This window comes from Mesocricetus auratus, unplaced genomic scaffold (genome assembly GCF_017639785.1).
Source record: "Mesocricetus auratus isolate SY011 unplaced genomic scaffold, BCM_Maur_2.0 Super-Scaffold_100003, whole genome shotgun sequence".
In the NCBI taxonomy this organism is placed as follows: Eukaryota; Metazoa; Chordata; class Mammalia; order Rodentia; family Cricetidae; genus Mesocricetus; species Mesocricetus auratus.
In genome coordinates, this window is record NW_024429188.1 from 53,242,643 (window position 1) to 53,261,727 (window position 19,085).

General features: G+C 37.2%; 1 protein-coding gene across 7 annotated transcripts in view; it reads left to right on the top strand.

Moving 5' to 3' along the window:
• Window positions 1–16,893, top strand: part of Gpr174 (G protein-coupled receptor 174) — a 39,232-nt gene extending 22,339 nt beyond the window's left edge. For all 7 annotated transcript variants that reach the window (XM_021222920.2, XM_021222921.2, XM_021222923.2 and 4 more), the window contains one exon: window positions 12,222–16,893. In XM_021222920.2, coding sequence (XP_021078579.1) covers window positions 12,778–13,785 — 1,008 coding nt within the window. In that variant the 5' untranslated portion in view covers window positions 12,222–12,777 and the 3' untranslated portion in view covers window positions 13,786–16,893. The remainder of the gene's footprint in view (window positions 1–12,221) is intronic.
• The last annotated feature ends 2,192 nt before the right edge of the window (window positions 16,894–19,085 follow it).

Sequence of the window (19,085 nt, forward strand, 5' to 3'; positions counted from 1 at the left end):
TGTCTGTCTCTAAAGCAGTGGTCCTCAACCTTCCTAATGCTATAACCCTTTAATGCAGTTCCTCATGCTTTGGTGACCCTCCACCTATAAAATGATTTTCGTTGCTATTTCATAACTGTAAATTGAATTGTAATCTGAATATCTGATATGCAGGATATCTGATATTCAATGCCTGTGAAAAGGTCATTTGACCCCCAAGGGGGGTTGAGAACCTCTGCCTTAGAGACTTCTCCATTATTCTTTGCTGTTTAAAACAAAATCCTATAGAGTTTGGACACAATGGAAAAAAGGAACCCCAAATATAAATGAACCCCAAATAACCGTAGAGGAGAAAACATACTAAGCAAAAAGACAAAGACATGCTGATGCAGTAAATGAGTTGAAAGGCAAAGGCTACAAACCTTTGAGACTTATTACATGTACTCCAGAAACTGTGAGTGAGTTAAGGTGTCGACAGTCCTTTGAGAAGGTTGTCAGCTTTGAGTTCTTGAACACAGTTCCTAAAGGTGGGAGTCTGACATTTCCAGCCTAAATGTTTTCCACGAGGCAGATAACTTATCCTAATGAAGTAGGAAGATTAGGCCCCAGTCAACAAATACGAAATAGATGTCTCTTTCTTTTGCTAAAGGAAGGCTTTTTGGTCCCTTAAAAGTCATGCCACGTAGGTAGCCACCTACACACAAATCATGGGCCAATCCTCGGGTGAGGCCCAGGGGACTGGTTTATTTTCCACTCCACCCTTGCTCTTTCTACCAGACCCCATAAGTTTGGTTTCCTCCTTTACTTTCACAGGCTATTAATCCTGTGAAGCAGTGGATAGGGCACACACTCAAAGAGAAAATTTTGAGAAGGACGGCAAAAAGTAAAAAGGGCCAGAAGGATGTGATTATCTTGGACGTTAGTTTATTTTATGTAAGCTTGGAAGCTCATAACTTTCCTGTAAAAAAAATCCCCTCTTCTTGTCCAAATGCTCATGTCTGGTCTGAGACACAAGGTGAACATTCAGAAAAGCTGAGGAAAATCCCCACAGCCCTGTCAGCACCGAGAACAGGAAATGCATACAGTTTTCCCTCTGCAGTGTAACTTGTGATCGCCTCATTCAAGAATTAATGTGTAAAATGGAACTTTGTGGGACAGTGGCTTATACTCTACAAGAAAAGACTTGGGGAACACAAACACAGACTGACAAATACCCAAGACACTGATAGCTGTATTTGGACAAAACGTAATTTGAAATCATTTCTTTACTGTTTTAGAGTACCATTCAAAAGCAAGTTAATACTTTCACTACTGTTTTAATCATGCATCAATATAAAAGTGCATGTATTCCACTATAAATAAATCCTAAGTTAAACAACAGTCAAGAAACGGAAGTTTGTCAAATTGTTTACAAAAGATTGTAGTATATGAGAAACATAAAGGGATCTTTGGTCTAGATGCTCAATAAACTTTCTTGCATTTGGAATTCAGATACACAAAAATATAGCTGGGCCGTGAAGGATACCAAATTTCAGTAGATGAAGATGGACTAGAGACAGAGCTATTTAAACAAAATTTTACTTCAGAATATGAAAGAAATAATATAGGGACAATTTTGTAAAAACAAAAACAAATACCCCACCACAACAACAAAAAACTTGACTTTGAGCTTTATGTTATTGCTTTCATACTCAAAGGACATTCTCAAATTTGCATGTACATTGAACTTGTTAAAATGTAGGTATCTTCTTTCAACTTTTTGTCAACTGTTATTAATTTCATGCAGGAATATATACTTTAAACACACACTGTAGTTATTCTAGGGATCATAATTTTAGAGAGTTTACAGAAGAAATGGGAAATAATAAAGATAGATTAGCAAAATAATGGGAACCTCTTTAAGAACAATTGGCCTTATCATTTTTATGGATAGAAAAGGCAAGGGATTCTGGTATTATTAGTGGGAGTGTACATCCTCAGTGCAAATTGGTATATACTATCCAAAATAAAAAGTAATTGCAAACTAGTTATGTCTAAGGCAATAGCAATGGGACTGGGCCTTAGTCACGGATAATGTGAGACTGAATGACCCTTTCCACGCTGTTTCCAAGTAATTGAGGGTTCTTCTAGAACTGAGGAACAGGATGAGTTTTCTGCTGGCGAGGAAATGGCCTTCAAATCTCAGCAGAGACGTGTGGCTCACCTCAGTGAAGGAATGCTCACAATGACTCCACTGTCTGGCTGTGTGCATCTTTCCTCCTTTCACGAAGTTGAACTGTAGGCATCTAATAAAATGTGGTGAAGCCTCTAGAAATGGCACCCTGGCAAAACACATTTCTTTATAATAAAAAGGCTAGTGGAACATATAGTAGACCTGACCACATTAGCAAGCTCCCTGGGATAATTAACCACAAAATCATTTTCTCAAAATATTTGCTTATCACTATGTAGCATTTGCCAAACATCTTTCTCAGGGAATTTGTGAGGTATTTAACTCAAAAAATTTTTCAGAAATCAAAAGTCCTGGAAATTCGCAGTGCAAGCTGATCAGAATCTATAAGAAATTGTTCTGCTTTTTTCTCCCTAGAGATGCGATCACTCATATATCATAAAGTTACAAGTGTTTCCCAAACAAATGCACACAGCTGTTCAGTCTTACATAGTTTTCAGGTACTTGTGGAGGTATTCTATATTATCTTGGCAGGTTAGTATGCATGTACCCAGAACTCTAAAATAAAATTGGCTTTTCTGAAAGTGATTGCCTGTAATTTGGGATTAGGTGGTTTGTTGTTTTAGCTTTTGTTTGTTTGTTATTGTTTTGCAAAACTCACACCACAAAATGGCATCTCTATTGGAAACACATCTTAAAAACTATAATTTGTAATTAGATAATTTGGTTACCTTGTATTTTATAACATGCACTCTCAAATTGTAGATGAACTAATATATTTTTAGACAATAGCATCATAAGTCTTACCAAAATGATACACAAAGCTTTCCCTAATACTCATCTGAGGCAAGATTCATCTAGGTAAGTAACAAAGATATAATGTATTTGAAACAAGCATACTTTTGAAGCATCAGCAAAATTCAGCAAATCTTCACATTTGTATATATAAACATAAATGTATAGCTAACTCTCTTTAATGACTTAGGAAATATTTTCTGACCTGTACAGGGCCTTCTCTTTCTTTTTTGAGGAAGGATAGGCTCCTAGAATAAGGAAAAAGGCTTTTGAAAAGTCTGGCATGGTATTTCAAATAAATACCTCAGTTAAATTCAGGGTATGTTCAGATACCTGTTACAGTGTGGGTTCGTTTTTTGTGAAAGGATCATCGCTTTGAATAATTTCATGTGTGGAGACAAATGTCCCTTTTCATTTATGTCCCTACAACCCTACATGAAGGAATATTTGTTCTTAGAATAGGACAGCTGATTTAAGGCTTTCCAATGATTAGAAGATTCATTCGAATTTTTCCACTAGAAAATCATGTTGGCTAGTGAGGTGAAAGAATCATCAGCTGTGGTGGGAGGGATATAAATAAGAGAGATACTCAGGAGCATTCCTGGGTTTTAGGATGAAGTGTGGGGATGGAAATTCATCAGATAAAAGAAGCTTATGTGCATGTACCAAAACATCATAATTAGATACACTATTTTGTACAACAATTATACACTAATAAAAATTGTAGCCAATGGTGTAGGAATAAAGACACGAGGAGTATAGACTTTAGGAGTGTGTAATCTTGACTTTCAGTTTAGTTTACTTCAGCAAACAGCAAAAATGTCCTTTTTGTTTACATTTTTAAATGTTGGAAGTGTAAATTTAAGTACATTTTTCCCTTCCCTTTCTTTCATTCAAACCTTCTCAAATATCTCTTTCCACTCTCTTTCAAAATCTTTTCATTAATTGTTATTGTATGCATATATGTATTTGCATATACACGTATAAGTGTAAATATTACCTGCTTGTTATGTATAATGTTACTTGTATATGTGCTTTCATATCTGACCACTTGGCACTGGCCAGCCAGTTGGCGTGTTCTTCCCTAAGAAAAACCACCTGTCTCACCCCAAGCTTTCCTTGGTCGCCTCTAGTTCCCTGTGTAGCGTTGAAGCCTTGTGAACTTTTCTCAGTCCAGTTTGGCATGTCCATTGATGTTCTTGTTCAGCTCATGTTTGGGTGGTTCTGTTGATGAAACTTTATGTATATAACTTCTGACATTACTAGGAGAAACAATATCACAGCAACTTCCCGATCTTCTGTCTCTTACAATCTTCCCTTCCTCTCTTCCAAAGGACCTCATTGGCCTTATGTGTGGAAGTATTTTTTAGATGTATCCATTGGTGTGGGCACCGTGGCTTAATTGATGAACGTGCCTGTCTAGTAGATGTATCCATTGGAACTAGGGTTGACTCCTCTGCATTTTGGTGGGGTGTGGTTTTCTGTAGTGGTGCCTGTTGCAAAGTGAAGTGTCCTTAGTAAGGGATGAAGACTGCACTTATATGTAGGTATAAGGGCAAACATTTATAATTTGTTGTCAGTTATTATGCTGGTTTAGTTAGTTAGCACTTGTAAGTTCTCCTCTATTACATCTTTCCGTTTTTACATGTTCACATCTATGAGCACATCCTTACACACTGTATGGTGACTTTTATTCTTTTCCACTGGATTTTAGATTCAACAAGAGAAAGTTCACACAGATTTTTATGTTGTCTATCAGTACAACACCAGGCAACCTGTAGATGCTGAGTAAAGATTGCCCAGTAAATGTTTGTTGAATACACCGAGCCAGGATCTCACAACCTAGAGGACTCAAAAGTACACAAAACCCAGTCCAAAATTTCAAGGATTTTGGGGTTAGTTGGAGTTGGGTATAATGGGCAGGAGGACAAGAGCATAAATAATGCACACATGATTGGCAAAAGGAAGAATTGGGTTATTGAAAAAAGTTACAAATGAGATTTGAAAATGGCCACTAGCATAACAGTGTTGTTTTAACTACAGAATGTGTCAGGAAGAACAGGAAAGTTGAGAAAGAAAGAAAGAAAGAAAGAAAGAAAGAAAGAAAGAAAGAAAGAAAGAAAGAAAGAAAGGAAAGAAAAGAAAGAAAGAGAGATAGAAGGAGGGAGGGAGGGAGGGAGGGAGGGAGGGAGGGAGGGAGGGAGGGAGGAAGAGACAAAGAGATGCTGCAGGCTAAGGCAGCTTCACTATCACTGCTGTTTGAAAACTAAGAAGTAGTTCTGAAGTGTATGAACCATTAGAATTCTGTATTCAGCCTGCTAGAAAGTAGCAGGAGATCAAACTTTATGAAGCTACATAACACCGTTGTTAAGATTGATTTCCATGCTACACAGTTTCTGATTTGTAGACAACATATAGCTTTAAAAAGCTAATCTAGAAAAAATAATGAAAGCCTTATATAGAATGGAGCAAAATAAAAATGGACAAGGAAATTAAGTAATGAAGACATAAACTGGAGTAAAAGATGCAAATTTTAAAATGGGTGCTAATAAGAACGACTTTGCAGAAAACAGTCTCTTAATATAAGTAATGTTTATTTAGTACTTATTGCATACCAACAATGTATATATTAGCATAGCAAATTCTCATACTGATTCTCCAAATTTGGTACCATGATTGCTGTCATTTTTAATGTACATGAGCTCATGTTCTATGTATCTTTGCCTGACTTAATAACTTAACACATTTCCCCTCCAGATTAATCAGTTTTGTTGCGGATGACAGCATTTCCTTATGTCCAAAGACTGAATAATATTCAGTTGTGTGCATGCACAGATGCTTCTTTGTATACTACTTGTTGAGGGCTACATAGATTCATTCTGCATGTTCTCTAAAAGAAATGATGCTGAAATGAACATCGGAATGCAGAGATTTCTTCAAAATACTGATTTCACTTCGTTTTGATAGACAGAGTAGGAATATTGAATCATGTAGTGGCTATATTTTAATTTTTTATTTTATTTATTTTTATTTTTATATTTTTGGTTTTTCGAGACAGGGTTTCAATGTGGCTTTGGAAGCTGTCCTGGAACTAGCTCTCGTAGACCAGGCTGGTCTCAAACTCACAGAGATCTGCCTGCCTCTGCCTCCTGAGTATTGGGATTAAAGGCATGTGCCACTGCTACCCGGCTATTTTAAATATTTTAGGTACCACAATAGACCTTTTGCAATGTGGCACTTATTTATGTTCCCTCCAATAATATAGAAAACATTCCATTTCTGTACATCTTCACCAGAACTTACTCTCTTTTGAATTATCATAAAAGGCCTTCTTAATGGTGTAAGTGATAATCGATAGTGGTTTATAATTTGTATTTCCCTGTTTATTAGTGATGCTAGCATCTTTACATACACTCTTTATGTGTCATCTAAATTTCTCTGTTACCTAATCAGAATCATCACACATGAATATATTTCAAAGATACTATCTCTTTTCAGAGCAGTACAGTTAGTTAATACCTCCTTCACTATCAGTGTTATTCTTTAGAGTAATAAATAAATGTTATAATGCTTTAATACCAAGTTTCTACACATTCCTTACTTGAGAAATATCCAATATTTGACATCCTCAAACTAAATGCCTTTTAAAGAAAGTGAAATTCACATTTTTAGACAAAATGTGATATTTTACTTACCAGGCAATTTACTTACCAGGCAAAATAACAACAATAATTCCTTCAAGGGCTGAATCATGAACACTTCAAACCACATGGAGTCGATAATCCAAACCAGGATGTTTCATAATTCTCTTTTCATTTTTATTCTTCCCACGTATCTTTAAAGTCAGTTAAATCCTTCTAGATTTCAGCAGCCTTGAGGCAACTATCCAAGTCCTAAGCTAAAATTTGTTTACCTCAGAAGAAGGGTCATGGGCCCAGCTGAGTCAGCCTTTGGGGGATTTGATTCTCTGTTCTGGTGCTCTGCTCACTTGTCTTGGATAATTAAGAGGTGACTAAATGGCCCATGTAAATGGAAATATTTAAAGAGAGGCTGGTTGCCCACTTGTTTTCCCAACATCTGGGAAGGATTTGAATAAAATCACTGGCCCCTAAATGATGCTTCAAGGACAAATGTAGTGCTGACTACATTAGAATCATATGGGAAGCCTTTTTAAAATACAAATTTCTGGCTTCATCTAAAACATATTGAATCAAAATCTCTGGAGGAAACACCTGGAAAGCTGTAGTATTAATTTTTTTTGTTGTTTTAAAGAAGAAGTCTTCCTTACATGGGTCTGCAGATCTGCTAAGCTCATGAAACAGTGGTGGGGATCAGAGTCACCAAAGACTCAGCAGAGTGTAATTGTTAAAATGCACATTTTGATTCTGCAGGTCCTGAGGGCAGAGCTAATATTCTTCTGAATTTCTAAGAGTTTCCCATATTGGTTGGCTCAGACATTCTTAGTAACAAAATGCTAGATTATTTTTCAAGTTCCTTCCAGTTTTATTTTTCTGCATGTTGTAGAACAGTGGCTCTCAGCCTTCCATTTTTTATCATTTTTTATTTTAATTTTAAATAACTTGTTTTACATGTCAATCCCAGTTCCCTCTCCCTCCCCTCCTCCCGCACCCCCTTCCCCCACTCCCTCCCACCCTATTGCCAAATCCTTCCACATAGGGGATATCTAGAGTCTGTCATTTTACTCTTGGTAGGGTCCAGGCACTCCCCTAAGAGTCCAGGCTGAGAGAGCATCTCTCTTTGTGCTATAGGCACACGAAGACAGTTTGTATACCAGGGATAGAAACTGATCCACAGCTCAGGGCCCCATAGGTTGCCCAGGCCTTCTCACTGACACTCACATTTGGGGGGTCCAGATCAGTCCCATGCTGGCCTCCCCACTGTCGGTCTGGGGTCCAAGAGCTCTCCCCTGTTCAGATCAGCTGTCTCTGCTGGTTTTGCCAGCCCATTCTTTGCCAATTTGCTCATCACTCCTCTCTCTCTCTCTGTCACTGGGTTCCTTGGGTTCAGTTCAGTGATTAATTGTGTGTTTGCCTCTGCTTCCATCAGTCACAGGATGAAGGCTCCTGGATGGTTATTGACATCAAGTTCATTATCAGGAATGGGCATTCGAGGTGGTACCTCCACTATTGCTTAGCTTGCCAATTGGTGTTATGCCTTTAGATCACTCGAGGTCACTCTGGTGCCTGATCTGTATTCGATCCTATGATTCCCTCTTCCCCCTATTCTACCCCCACCCCCTCAACTTCCTGTTCCCCCATGACCAACTCTCTTCCTCTTCACCCTCTCTTCTTCCCAGGTCCCACTCCCCCCACCCTCGCCGTGTTCCCCATCCATTCAGAGGATCTTGTCTCCATCCTCTTCTCTTGGGTACTATGCATATATGCATATCTTTTAGGTTCTTTCCTGTTTCCCAGACTCTCTATCTGTGGAAGTACAGACTGGCACTATCCTGATCCATGTCTAAAATCCATATATGAGTGAGTACATACCATGCTTGTCTTTTTGCGACTGGGTTACCTCACTCAGGATGGTTTCTTCCAGTGCTATCCATTTCCCTGCGAATTTCAAGATTCCATTGTTTTTTTCTGCTGAGTAATACTCCATTGTGTAAATGTACCACATTTTCTCTATCCACTCTTCAGTTGAGGGACATCTAGGTTGCTTCCAGGTTCTGGCTATTACAAACAATGCTGCTATGAACATAGTGGAGCGGATGCCCTTGTTGTATGAACCTGCCTCATTTGGATAAATGCCTAAGAGTGGAATTGCTGGGTCTAGTGGTAGATTAATTCCCATTTTCCTGAGGAATCTCCATACTGATTTCCAAAGAGGCTGTATGAGTCGGCATTCCCACCAGCAGTGGAGGAGTGTTCCTCTCTCTCCACATCCTCTCCAGCATAAATTGTCTTCGGTGTTTTTGATTCTAGCCATTCTGACAGGAGTAAGATGGTATCTCAGAGTTGTTTTGATTTGCATTTCCCTGATGGCTAAGGATGTTGAGCACTTTCTTAAGTGTCTCTTGGCCATTTTAGCCTCCTCTACTGAGAATTCTCTATTCAGCTCTGTACCCCACCTTTTAAGTGGATCCTTTGGTGTTTTGGAGACTTGTTTCTTGAGTTCTTTGTAAATTTTGGAGATTAGCCCTCTGTCAGATGTTCAGCCTTCCTAATACTGAGGCCCTTTAATACAGTTCCTCAAGTTGTGATCACCCCAACCCCAACATTATTCCACTGCTACTTCATAGATGAAATTTTGCTACTGTTATGCATCATAATGTAAATATCTGTGTTTTCTGGTGGTCATAGGTGACCCCCCTGAAAAGGTCATTTAATGCACAAAGGGGTTCACAACTCACAGGTTGGAAACCATTGGCATATTAATCTTTACTCAAATTCTATTAAAACTAATATATTTTTAGACATATACTTTATTTTCTTATTTTACCTATATACAATGGATTTTGATCATATTCATATCCCACTCCATCCTACCTTCTCCAAACCTCCTCAATATGTTCCCTTCCCAACTTATATCCTCTTCTGAATTTTAAATAACCAACTAAGTAGATTGAGAGCTGCCCACATGTGCATGTGTGTGTGGGCCATCCCCTGGAGAATGGGAAAACTATCAGTAGCTACACCCCAAAGAAAGATGATTCTCTCTCCCCTTAGCTGTCAACTGTCAATAATTCTTCACCTAGGGATAAGGCTTTCTGAGCTCCTCTTCTATTCATTCTGAAATTTTATTGTATTAATCTTATGCAGGTAAACTCAACTGCTCATAATTTCATGAGTGCAAAAAAGAAATCTCAATCCAGATATAGGATACCATTCATAAAGGTTATTGGTAAGGGAATCTCCAGAGTAACCCACCTTCCCCTTCAAATAAAGCAACTCAGGCTATTACCATTTCTCTTAGTTGTCCACTATAATTAGATTGTAGGATCCTATTGCTGAAGATAGCACATACTTTGGTTGTAAGAATTGGGTCTTTTCTTTTATTCTATGCTTATACAGTATATGCCGACCTCAGTTTTCCCTCCTTTCACACTTTTCCATACTCTGTCGACCTCCCCTCTCCCCATTATCCACTCTTCTTCTGTTTCCCTTGAATAAAAGAGCAGGCTTCCCAGGTTTATCAACGAGTTCTTGGCATAATAAGACTAAGCATATCAAGGCTATAGGAAGCAACCCAGTAGGAGGAAAAGGGTCCAAAGAGCAGGCAAAAGACTCAGAGACACCCCGGTTCCCACTGTTAGGAGTTCCACAAGAACAGCAAGCTATACCAACAATAATGTATATGTAGAGGACCTGGCTCAGATCTATATGTACTCTCTTATTGTCACTTCAGTTTCTGCTTAGTTGACTTTGTGGGTTGTGTTTTCATGGTGTTCTCGACCCCCTCTGACTCCTACAACCCTTCACCCCCCTCTTCTGCAGGGTTCCTTTGACACTGCCTAGTGTTTGACTGTGGGTCACTTTATCTGATCCTATCAGCTGCTGGAGGTAGCCTCTCTGATGGCAATTGGGCTAGTCACCCTATGGGTAAAGCAGAATATCATTAGGAATAATTTCATCGGATTTTAATTGGATTTTTACCCCAGCTATGTTTGGTTGTATCCTGGGTCTCTGGTCTAACCAGCCCCTAGTCCCTTGCTGTCCAGATAGTATCAGGCATGGGCTCCCTTTCATGGTGTGTGCCTCAAGTTGCATCAGTCATTTGTTGGCCACTCCCACAAGTTCTGCACCATAATTACCCCAGCACATCTTGCAGGCAGGGCAGATTTTAGGTCGAAGGTTTTGTGACTGGGTTGATGTCACAGTCCCACTGCTAGAAGCCTTCATTGATTGTAGAAGATGGCCAGTTCAGGCTTTGTATCCTCCATCACTATGAGTCTTTACTAGGGTCACTTTCAAAGATTCCATGGAATTTCCAAATCACCCCCAAGTACCCCCCATTCCACTTGCCTCTCCCAGTACTCTCTTCCTCTCCATTCCTATTGCCCTGCTCCTCTGTTTCCAGTCCCCACCTGCCCAGTCTACTCTCAAAATCTATTGTATTTCCCCTTTCCCATAGAGACCCATGTGACCCCTCTTGAGCCCTCCTTATTACTTGGTCTTTCTGAGTCTATGGATTATAGCATAGTTATCCTTTACAGCTAATATCTACTTATAAGTGAGTACATAGCAAGTTTGCCTTTCTGAGGGCTGGATTACCTTACTCAGGATGATTTTTTTCTAGTTCAATAAATTGACCTGCAAATTTTATGATGCCATTTTTTAAACACCTGAGTAATACTGCATTGTGTAAATATACCACATTTTTTATCCATTCTTCAATGTAAGGGACATTGGGGTTGTTTCCAGTTACAGGTTATCATGAGTAAAGCTGCTATGAACACAGTTGAGCAAGTGTCCTTGTGGTATGATAAAGTGTCCTTTGGGTATATGTCCAGGAGTGATATTGTTGGGTCTTAGGTAGATCAATTCCAAATTTTCTGAGGAACCACAATATTGATTTCCATAGTAACTGTACAAATTTATACTCCCATCAGCAATGGAAGAGCCCTTCCACATAGCTAGCTTTCATTGTGTCAGGTGATTTTATGTAAGCCTCTGGAAGAAAAAAAGACATCAATGGTCCTCTCTAGTACTGGATAGTACTGGACACTTTTTTGCTGTAATACTAACCTGACAAAAAGATGTGCCCACTGGTGCAATAGCGGCACAAATGTTGTGGAGCTAAAGAACTGCATTCTGATTAGGGTTGAGGAAATTTTTGACTGTGCCCTGTAAACCTATACCAAAAGACTCTGGCTAAGAAGGCCAGCAGCCCTAGAGGGGAATCTACTGTGTTGTTTTGCTAAATAATCATATTGCCAAAATACCTTCTAAATATTTGTGTATATCACAGATCTGCGCTGCTCTCAACCTTTATCAGAAAAACTTCTTTTTAGAATGGGAAGCAATTAATGCAGAGCCTCATAACTGACCTAAGTGCTAAGAATAAGTGACTGTGACTTCTCAGACCTACGTTATATATATATATATATATATATATATATATATATATATATATATCATCCTCACAGTGAGGCTCAGGGAATATTGCTGAAAAGGAGTCTAAGGAATGTAAGAGCTAGAGTATGGGGAGGGATTTTGTAAAACATTGTCTTCTGGACTTAATGTGGTCATTGAACACAGTGTTTTCCCATTTAAAAATGCCATATAATGAGCTTATTTTCTTTTACTTTCAGGTTTGTTGGTTTTTCCTCTACTTCAATTTCAATACAGATCTGAAAGGGTCTCAGAAAACAAGACCCACCAAGGAAAATCATCCCAGAATAGTAGCAGACCCACTGTGCCCTGAAGGAAACCTTTCTTCTGTGTGGGTCAAGCCAAAAATAAGCCCCACGAAATATCCTTCCAAATACCTGTAAAGTGATGATTATCTTATGGCAATTTGAAAAGCTGATTATGACATAGTTCAGAACCAAATAGAAGATATCCAACTGGCATGATGTCCCAAAGGCCTCACTAAAAAATAAACAAAAGAAGAAAAATTTACCAATGTTTTATGTGTGCTTGCAAAATAGATTTTCCTAGTTATCATAGACAAATCTAAGGCAAATATACAATCATTTTTGAAAAGTTCCCAAATCATATGTAAAGGCAAGCAATTGTGGCAAAAAGTTGTCTTATACTCTGTCTTTCTGACTCATTGACCAGCCATCTTGTGGAAAGTGCAGCTGTTACTTATGGATTTAGACTCTGAATGACCATTAGGCAAAGACAGTTTCTCTAGAAATAATCATGATTGATAATTATACATGTAACAAGACTGATGGAGACAATACAGATTTTCGGTATTTCATTTATGCAGTGACATACACTGTTATTCTTGTGCCAGGTCTCATAGGGAACATATTAGCCTTGTGGGTATTTTATGGCTATATGAAGGAAACCAAAAGGGCTGTAGTATTTATGATAAATTTAGCCATTGCTGACTTATTACAAATTCTTTCTCTGCCACTGAGGATCTTCTACTACTTGAACCATGACTGGCCATTTGGTCCTGGTCTCTGCATGTTTTGTTTCTATCTGAAATATGTTAACATGTACGCAAGCATCTACTTCTTGGTCTGCATAAGTGTACGAAGATTTTGGTTTCTCATGTACCCCTTTCGTTTCAATGACTGCAAGCAAAAATATGACTTGTATATCAGCATTTTCGGCTGGCTTATTATCTGCCTTGCTTGCCTACTATTTCCTCTCCTCAGAACCAATGATGATACCGCAGGCAACAGAACCAAATGCTTTGTGGATCTTCCTACCAGGAATGTCAATCTGGCCCAATCTGTTGCAATGATAACTATTGGAGAGTTGGTTGGGTTTGTTACTCCTCTTATGATTGTCCTATACTGTACCTGGAAAACAGCTTTATCATTACAAAATAAATACCCCATTTCTCAACATCTTGGAGAGAAAAAGAAAGCCCTGAAGATGATTCTGACCTGTGCAGGGGTATTTCTAATTTGCTTTGCACCTTATCACTTCAGCTTTCCTTTAGATTTCCTGGTTAAGTCTAATGAAATTAAAAGCTGCCTAGCCAGAAGAGTTATTCTAATATTTCATTCTGTGGCTCTGTGTCTGGCAAGCCTGAATTCCTGCCTTGATCCGATCATATATTATTTCACCACTAATGAGTTCAGAAGACGTCTTTCAAGGCAAGATTTGCCTGAGAGCATCCAACTTCATACAAAATCATACAAAATTGTGAGTAACCAAACCATTTCTACAATGGGAAATGATCTATGTTAAATAAAATCCAGAACTAAATGTGGCCTAGAATGAAAGTACAGAACACATTTGCAATACCCCATCAACAAGGTAGCACTCACAGAAAGTAGTAAAATCTTTTAAATGTGTTCTATATTACTTGAGTAGGGAATGCACATATTTATTACAGGACCTAGTTAGAACATTATGTTTCAACATCATTGCTGGTGACATGTCTATGCAGCAATGTATGACCAAGTCTTTAAGACTTAAGTGGTAAAATTTTGATAATACTCTATGCACATATGATCTCATCTAGAGACATCAGCATTATCTGTGAACCTAAGTCACAAAGAGATTACTAGCTCAAGATCACCCTAAGTACTGACTTTTCTTACCTTGGATGATGAATATATATGTTCAGAGAGATTGCAATATCTATTTGTAGTGGTGGTCACAATTTACATTCCAACAACATTTGGTTATGTTTAAAATGCGATGGACAATACTTTATGTACACATAACATTACAAAAATAGGATGATCTTTAATCTCTGAGGTGTATTCCATTCTATGATTTGAAAACTCCTATGCTTGGTTTCTTTGGTTAGTGTCAATATAAAATATCATCTGTCACATCTAATCATTGAATGGAATTATGAAATAATGCTTTGGTATATTTAAACTAAGAACAACAAAACAGTCATGACACATAATAATCATCTGTTATTGTATAAAATGCTACACTGAGTATTCTCAGAGCAGATAGTTTTCTAGAGTCAACTCAATATGACTTAGATGGCCTCTAAGCTTAAGAGAAAGGAAACAGGTGACAATCACTGTTCTGGCTCTCTTAAACTAGATACAAAGAGCACCTTCAGAAATGTATAAACCTGCCTAGTAGAGGGATTTTTATAGTGTTTTAGAATTACATCGAGGAAATCTAACAGGCTACTGCACTTACTGAGTCTATGGAAGTAACAGTGCACCATTAATCACTAAACTTGCTCCAGAATGAAAAAAATGAAGCAAAGTGAAGCATATCTATTAAAATCATCACTATTGTAGTTCATTCCTCAAGCTAAGTGGTGCCTGTCAATGCATCTACAAAAACTAGAGTAGGGCTTGAAGACACTGGTCATGTAGACTTTCAAGTCTACATTTTTTCAGTTAAGATGTATGAATATAAAACCTACACGGATTACCTCTCAGAAACTGTTGAAAGCAATTCTTTCACCTTTTGAGAAAAGTGTAGATCATTCTATCAGCCTTAGGCACTCCTTACAAAAGCTTTGCCTATTACCGACTGGGTACTATTGGGCAGGAAAAACTGGGGAATGTGGTTGTAAGTACTGGGATAGTCTGAATTATGATATACATTATAAATTGCATTAAAATGTTTTAATAAGGAAATGAAAATAGAACACACTCTTCTTTACATTGAGAAAAATACAGAAACTAAGCAAAGATTTTTATTTCCAGAAAAATAGGGTAGTTTTAGATATATAGTTAATTATACTATATGTGTGTGGGGAAGTTGGTTAAATCACCATTAATTCTAACTACCAATACTACTGGAAAACTTCTAAAGTGTTGTCTGAGCAAGTATTGATTATGCTTGTATATTTTATGAAAAAATACTGGATTAGGAAAGTGACCTTGTGCTGCTAGCAACAGTATATTTATGTATTTCCTAGCTATTCCTTGTAATGTACATATGTTTTTGGTGTATTAAATAAGTGTGACATTTTATTTTCAAAAGAAACTATAAGTGTGTTTGGTCTGTTTGTTTAAAGTGATTTCTGTTTGAGTGCAGTTTGTGTTGTAATGAGATTACAAGTAATCATTTGTGGAACTACAAAACAACTGTGGGTGCTTGGAATAGAAATTCTTCTTATAATATCTACACCTACTATTTTTTGTAGCATGTATTACACTTATTAAAGTCACTATGAGATCACTGTTTGAACTTTTTCTAACATTGATTTCACTATAATCATACTATTTTTCAGTATTTCTAGGATACTACTGACAATCTTGGAGTGTTTGAGGGTATATCTCACTTGTTAAGCTGTCCTTTTACATCTTTACGTAAAAGAAAAGTGTGTAATGATTTTTTGCTATTAATCTATGCAGATATGCCCATCTGGGTTTGTATTCAGCAACTGGCTTTCCTGAGTCTTCATCTTCCTCATTGATATATTTGAATTTTGCTCTATCTCCTTCCCCTCTGATCAACTTATTCACAATAAGGTGCTAATTATTAATGTTAACTTCATATTAATTTACCAAAAAACTCCTGAAGTTCATATCATAGGAATAAGCATTAACATGAAGTGGTGACATTCAATGGAGAGATTGCAGGCACGGGAAGATGAGCTGGGAGTAAAGACACTGCAAAGAGTGTCTTATAGCAATCCTTTCAAATAATGCATTACAGATGACAATATACTTTGCTTCTCATTATGAGGTTGCTAAATTCCAAGAAATATCACCATGAACATGAATATAAATTGCCAAGATTTTTTTCTTTAAATTTTATTTTTCCTTCTCTCCCTTCTAATACCAGAGTCAGCTTCTAGAGAAAAATCTAATGTAGGAGAGAAATAGTATTTCAGGTACTACTAAGCAGTTGCCTGTTTTCCGTTGTTCCACTCTCCTTGGAAAGTCTCTTCTTCAGATCTCTTATTTATCATTTTGAGTTCTATATGACTAAATACAAAAAGATCCGTAATTGTGGTAGAGTAAAGTTAAAGATAAATCATCTCATATTTCTTTTATAAAGTTTTTAAATTTTAGTCTCAAAAATAAGCAAATTATTTGAATAAAAATTTTAATACAGAATGTTTTTGTGCTATTAGTATTGTCTTTTTATTGCTTATACTATTTTAATGAAATGGTTTGTGTGTTATGTATTTTCATTGTCATGCAATAAAACACCAAATTCTATTAGCTGGTGGTTCATGAAGAGGAGCTCTTTGCCTTACAAACAACCATGCTCTGTAAGGATTCATCAGTGAAACTCTATACAGCTTCATTTTTATGCTTCCTTTTGGGTTACCTTCCAAGATACTGTGAAATGTCGTAGCTGGAGTTTATTTATGGCTCTTATTTATCATATGAATTTTAATAATAAAGGTTGTCTCTAATAGAAACTTTGTGACTCTGGATCATAATGTTATCATTTCTTTCAGCAAATTGGCAGACTTGAGGACTGCTAGTGGGGTCGCATACATGGACTTATGTTCCTTGGGGTCTATTCTTCCTTTTAACGTACTGGAGTGGTGGATTCCATTTTCAAATATCAAGATGAGTCATTACCTCTGTGTCATCCTACCTCAGTCCTCATCTAAGTCTGACTCTGTTTTGTCTAGCAATTTGCTAATCATCCCTAGACTATATATATATATATGTATATATATATATATATCCCTAGACTGTTTTTGTAACCTAAGTATATTCAGAAATAACCAAACTGTTATGAAGTACATATTTTAGCTGTTGCAGAGAGACCTTCTTAGGAACTCTGAAAGGGAGTTTTTAGAAGTAAAACATCTGATGTTTTGGTAGATCTTAAGAAAATAATAAATTATAAATATATGACCTTCATCATGCTTCAAGTACCCTCAAACCATTTAGACAAATTTCCTGTGGCCCTGTGAAACCATATAAGAAGCAACTTCATTACCTTCAAAACCATATTCTGTTATAGTAATTGTAGGGGAAGAAAGTGAGAGATGAACTTGCAAGAAAATGTAGCTGCTTAAGCGTACACTTTTCTTCAGTTTTTAAAGGATGTGGTCTGTGTGGAGGGGGTAGGAGACAATATTGGCACACTTTCTTGAACTTCACAGACCATTTCCTCAACAGAACCTCTTTAGTTTTAACTATTTCACCAAGACCACATAGTTACTTGTTGTTGACTATATTTATTTCCTCTTACTTTTATCCTTTTTAATTTTTTTATTTCATTTCACATTCCAACCACAGTTCCCCTATCCACCCCTCCTCCCAGCCCCTTCACCTCCCCCTAGCCCACTACCAGTCCATACCTCCTCATAGGTAAGGGCTCTCGGGAGGAGTTAACATAGTCTGGAACAATAAGTTGAGGCAGGGCTGGGCCCCTCTCCATATATTAAACAGAACATTGCATCCTATCATAGGGAGTGGGCTTCAGGTTTGTGTAATGATCCTACTGTCAGTAGCCCCTCAGATAATCCAAACTTCACAACTGTCTCCCATATGTGAACTAGTTTAGTTTCCTGGAGTCTCTAACCCATCTACAGGCACAACCCACATTCAAGTCCTATGCTTACCTTCTTGCACATATTCAAAGAATAACTGAATAAATTTTTCATAGGTAGACCTGTGTTTAGGCTTGACCATGAAATCTCAGTGTCCTTTTGTTTTTTTAGAGTCTTTTCAGCTTGATTTGGGAACATAATGGTATGGTACAAGTTTTCAGAAACTGGCAATATTTCATATCCAAAATTTATAAGAATACAAATAGTAGTAAAAGTAAGTCAAGTAAATGAATCAAAAGTAAAAGTTGGAAAAATTATTGTGAGTTTAAGGAGCATGAACATAAAGTGATTGTACTATAAACCCCCCATTCTGTCTTTGAATAAAGTAAAAGATATAATATGAGACAAAAGTTATCTGAATCCACATTATTGTCCTTCATTTTGAATTCAGCTATGGAGAAGTTCAAACATATTGAAATAAGACTGGATATTAAAAACCTCTATTATTCAGCTTCAAAGAATATCAACAAATTACATGTCTATGTGGCTGATTCTTCTTCCCCATATTTTGTTAAAATACACTTCAGACATTACAAAATTCCATTTGATAACACTTAAGTAACAGTACTACTTAAATGAACTACTTGAAAAGGTAATTAACAGAAGCTAAATTTAAATATTTTTTCAGTAAGGATAGCAAACACTAGATTCCAGTAAGTAAAATTCCCTTTAGATGAATCCAAAACAATTCCAGTGTATTAACCTGATTCTGCTTCATTGATGTGGATCTTCTATCTGTTGACGAAGTGTGATTGAGACTAATGCTGAACCCAGTTCATGTATTCCTGGATCCAAACATAAAAACAAACTATAGCTATCAGGGGAAGGAGTCCAATACTGTGAGAATCTTTGAATGTAAAAGTGCTAGTATTGGCAGACTGCATTTCTGCATTTTAAGGAAAACTGAATATTTGAAGGGGGAAGTCCTTCTGTGTATATGTAAATAAAGCATTGTTGGCTAATAGGAGAAATTGCTTCACAGTGGACTTTTCGGTATTCTGACACTTATGCTCTTTTCACCTTCTTTTCCTGGATGTGC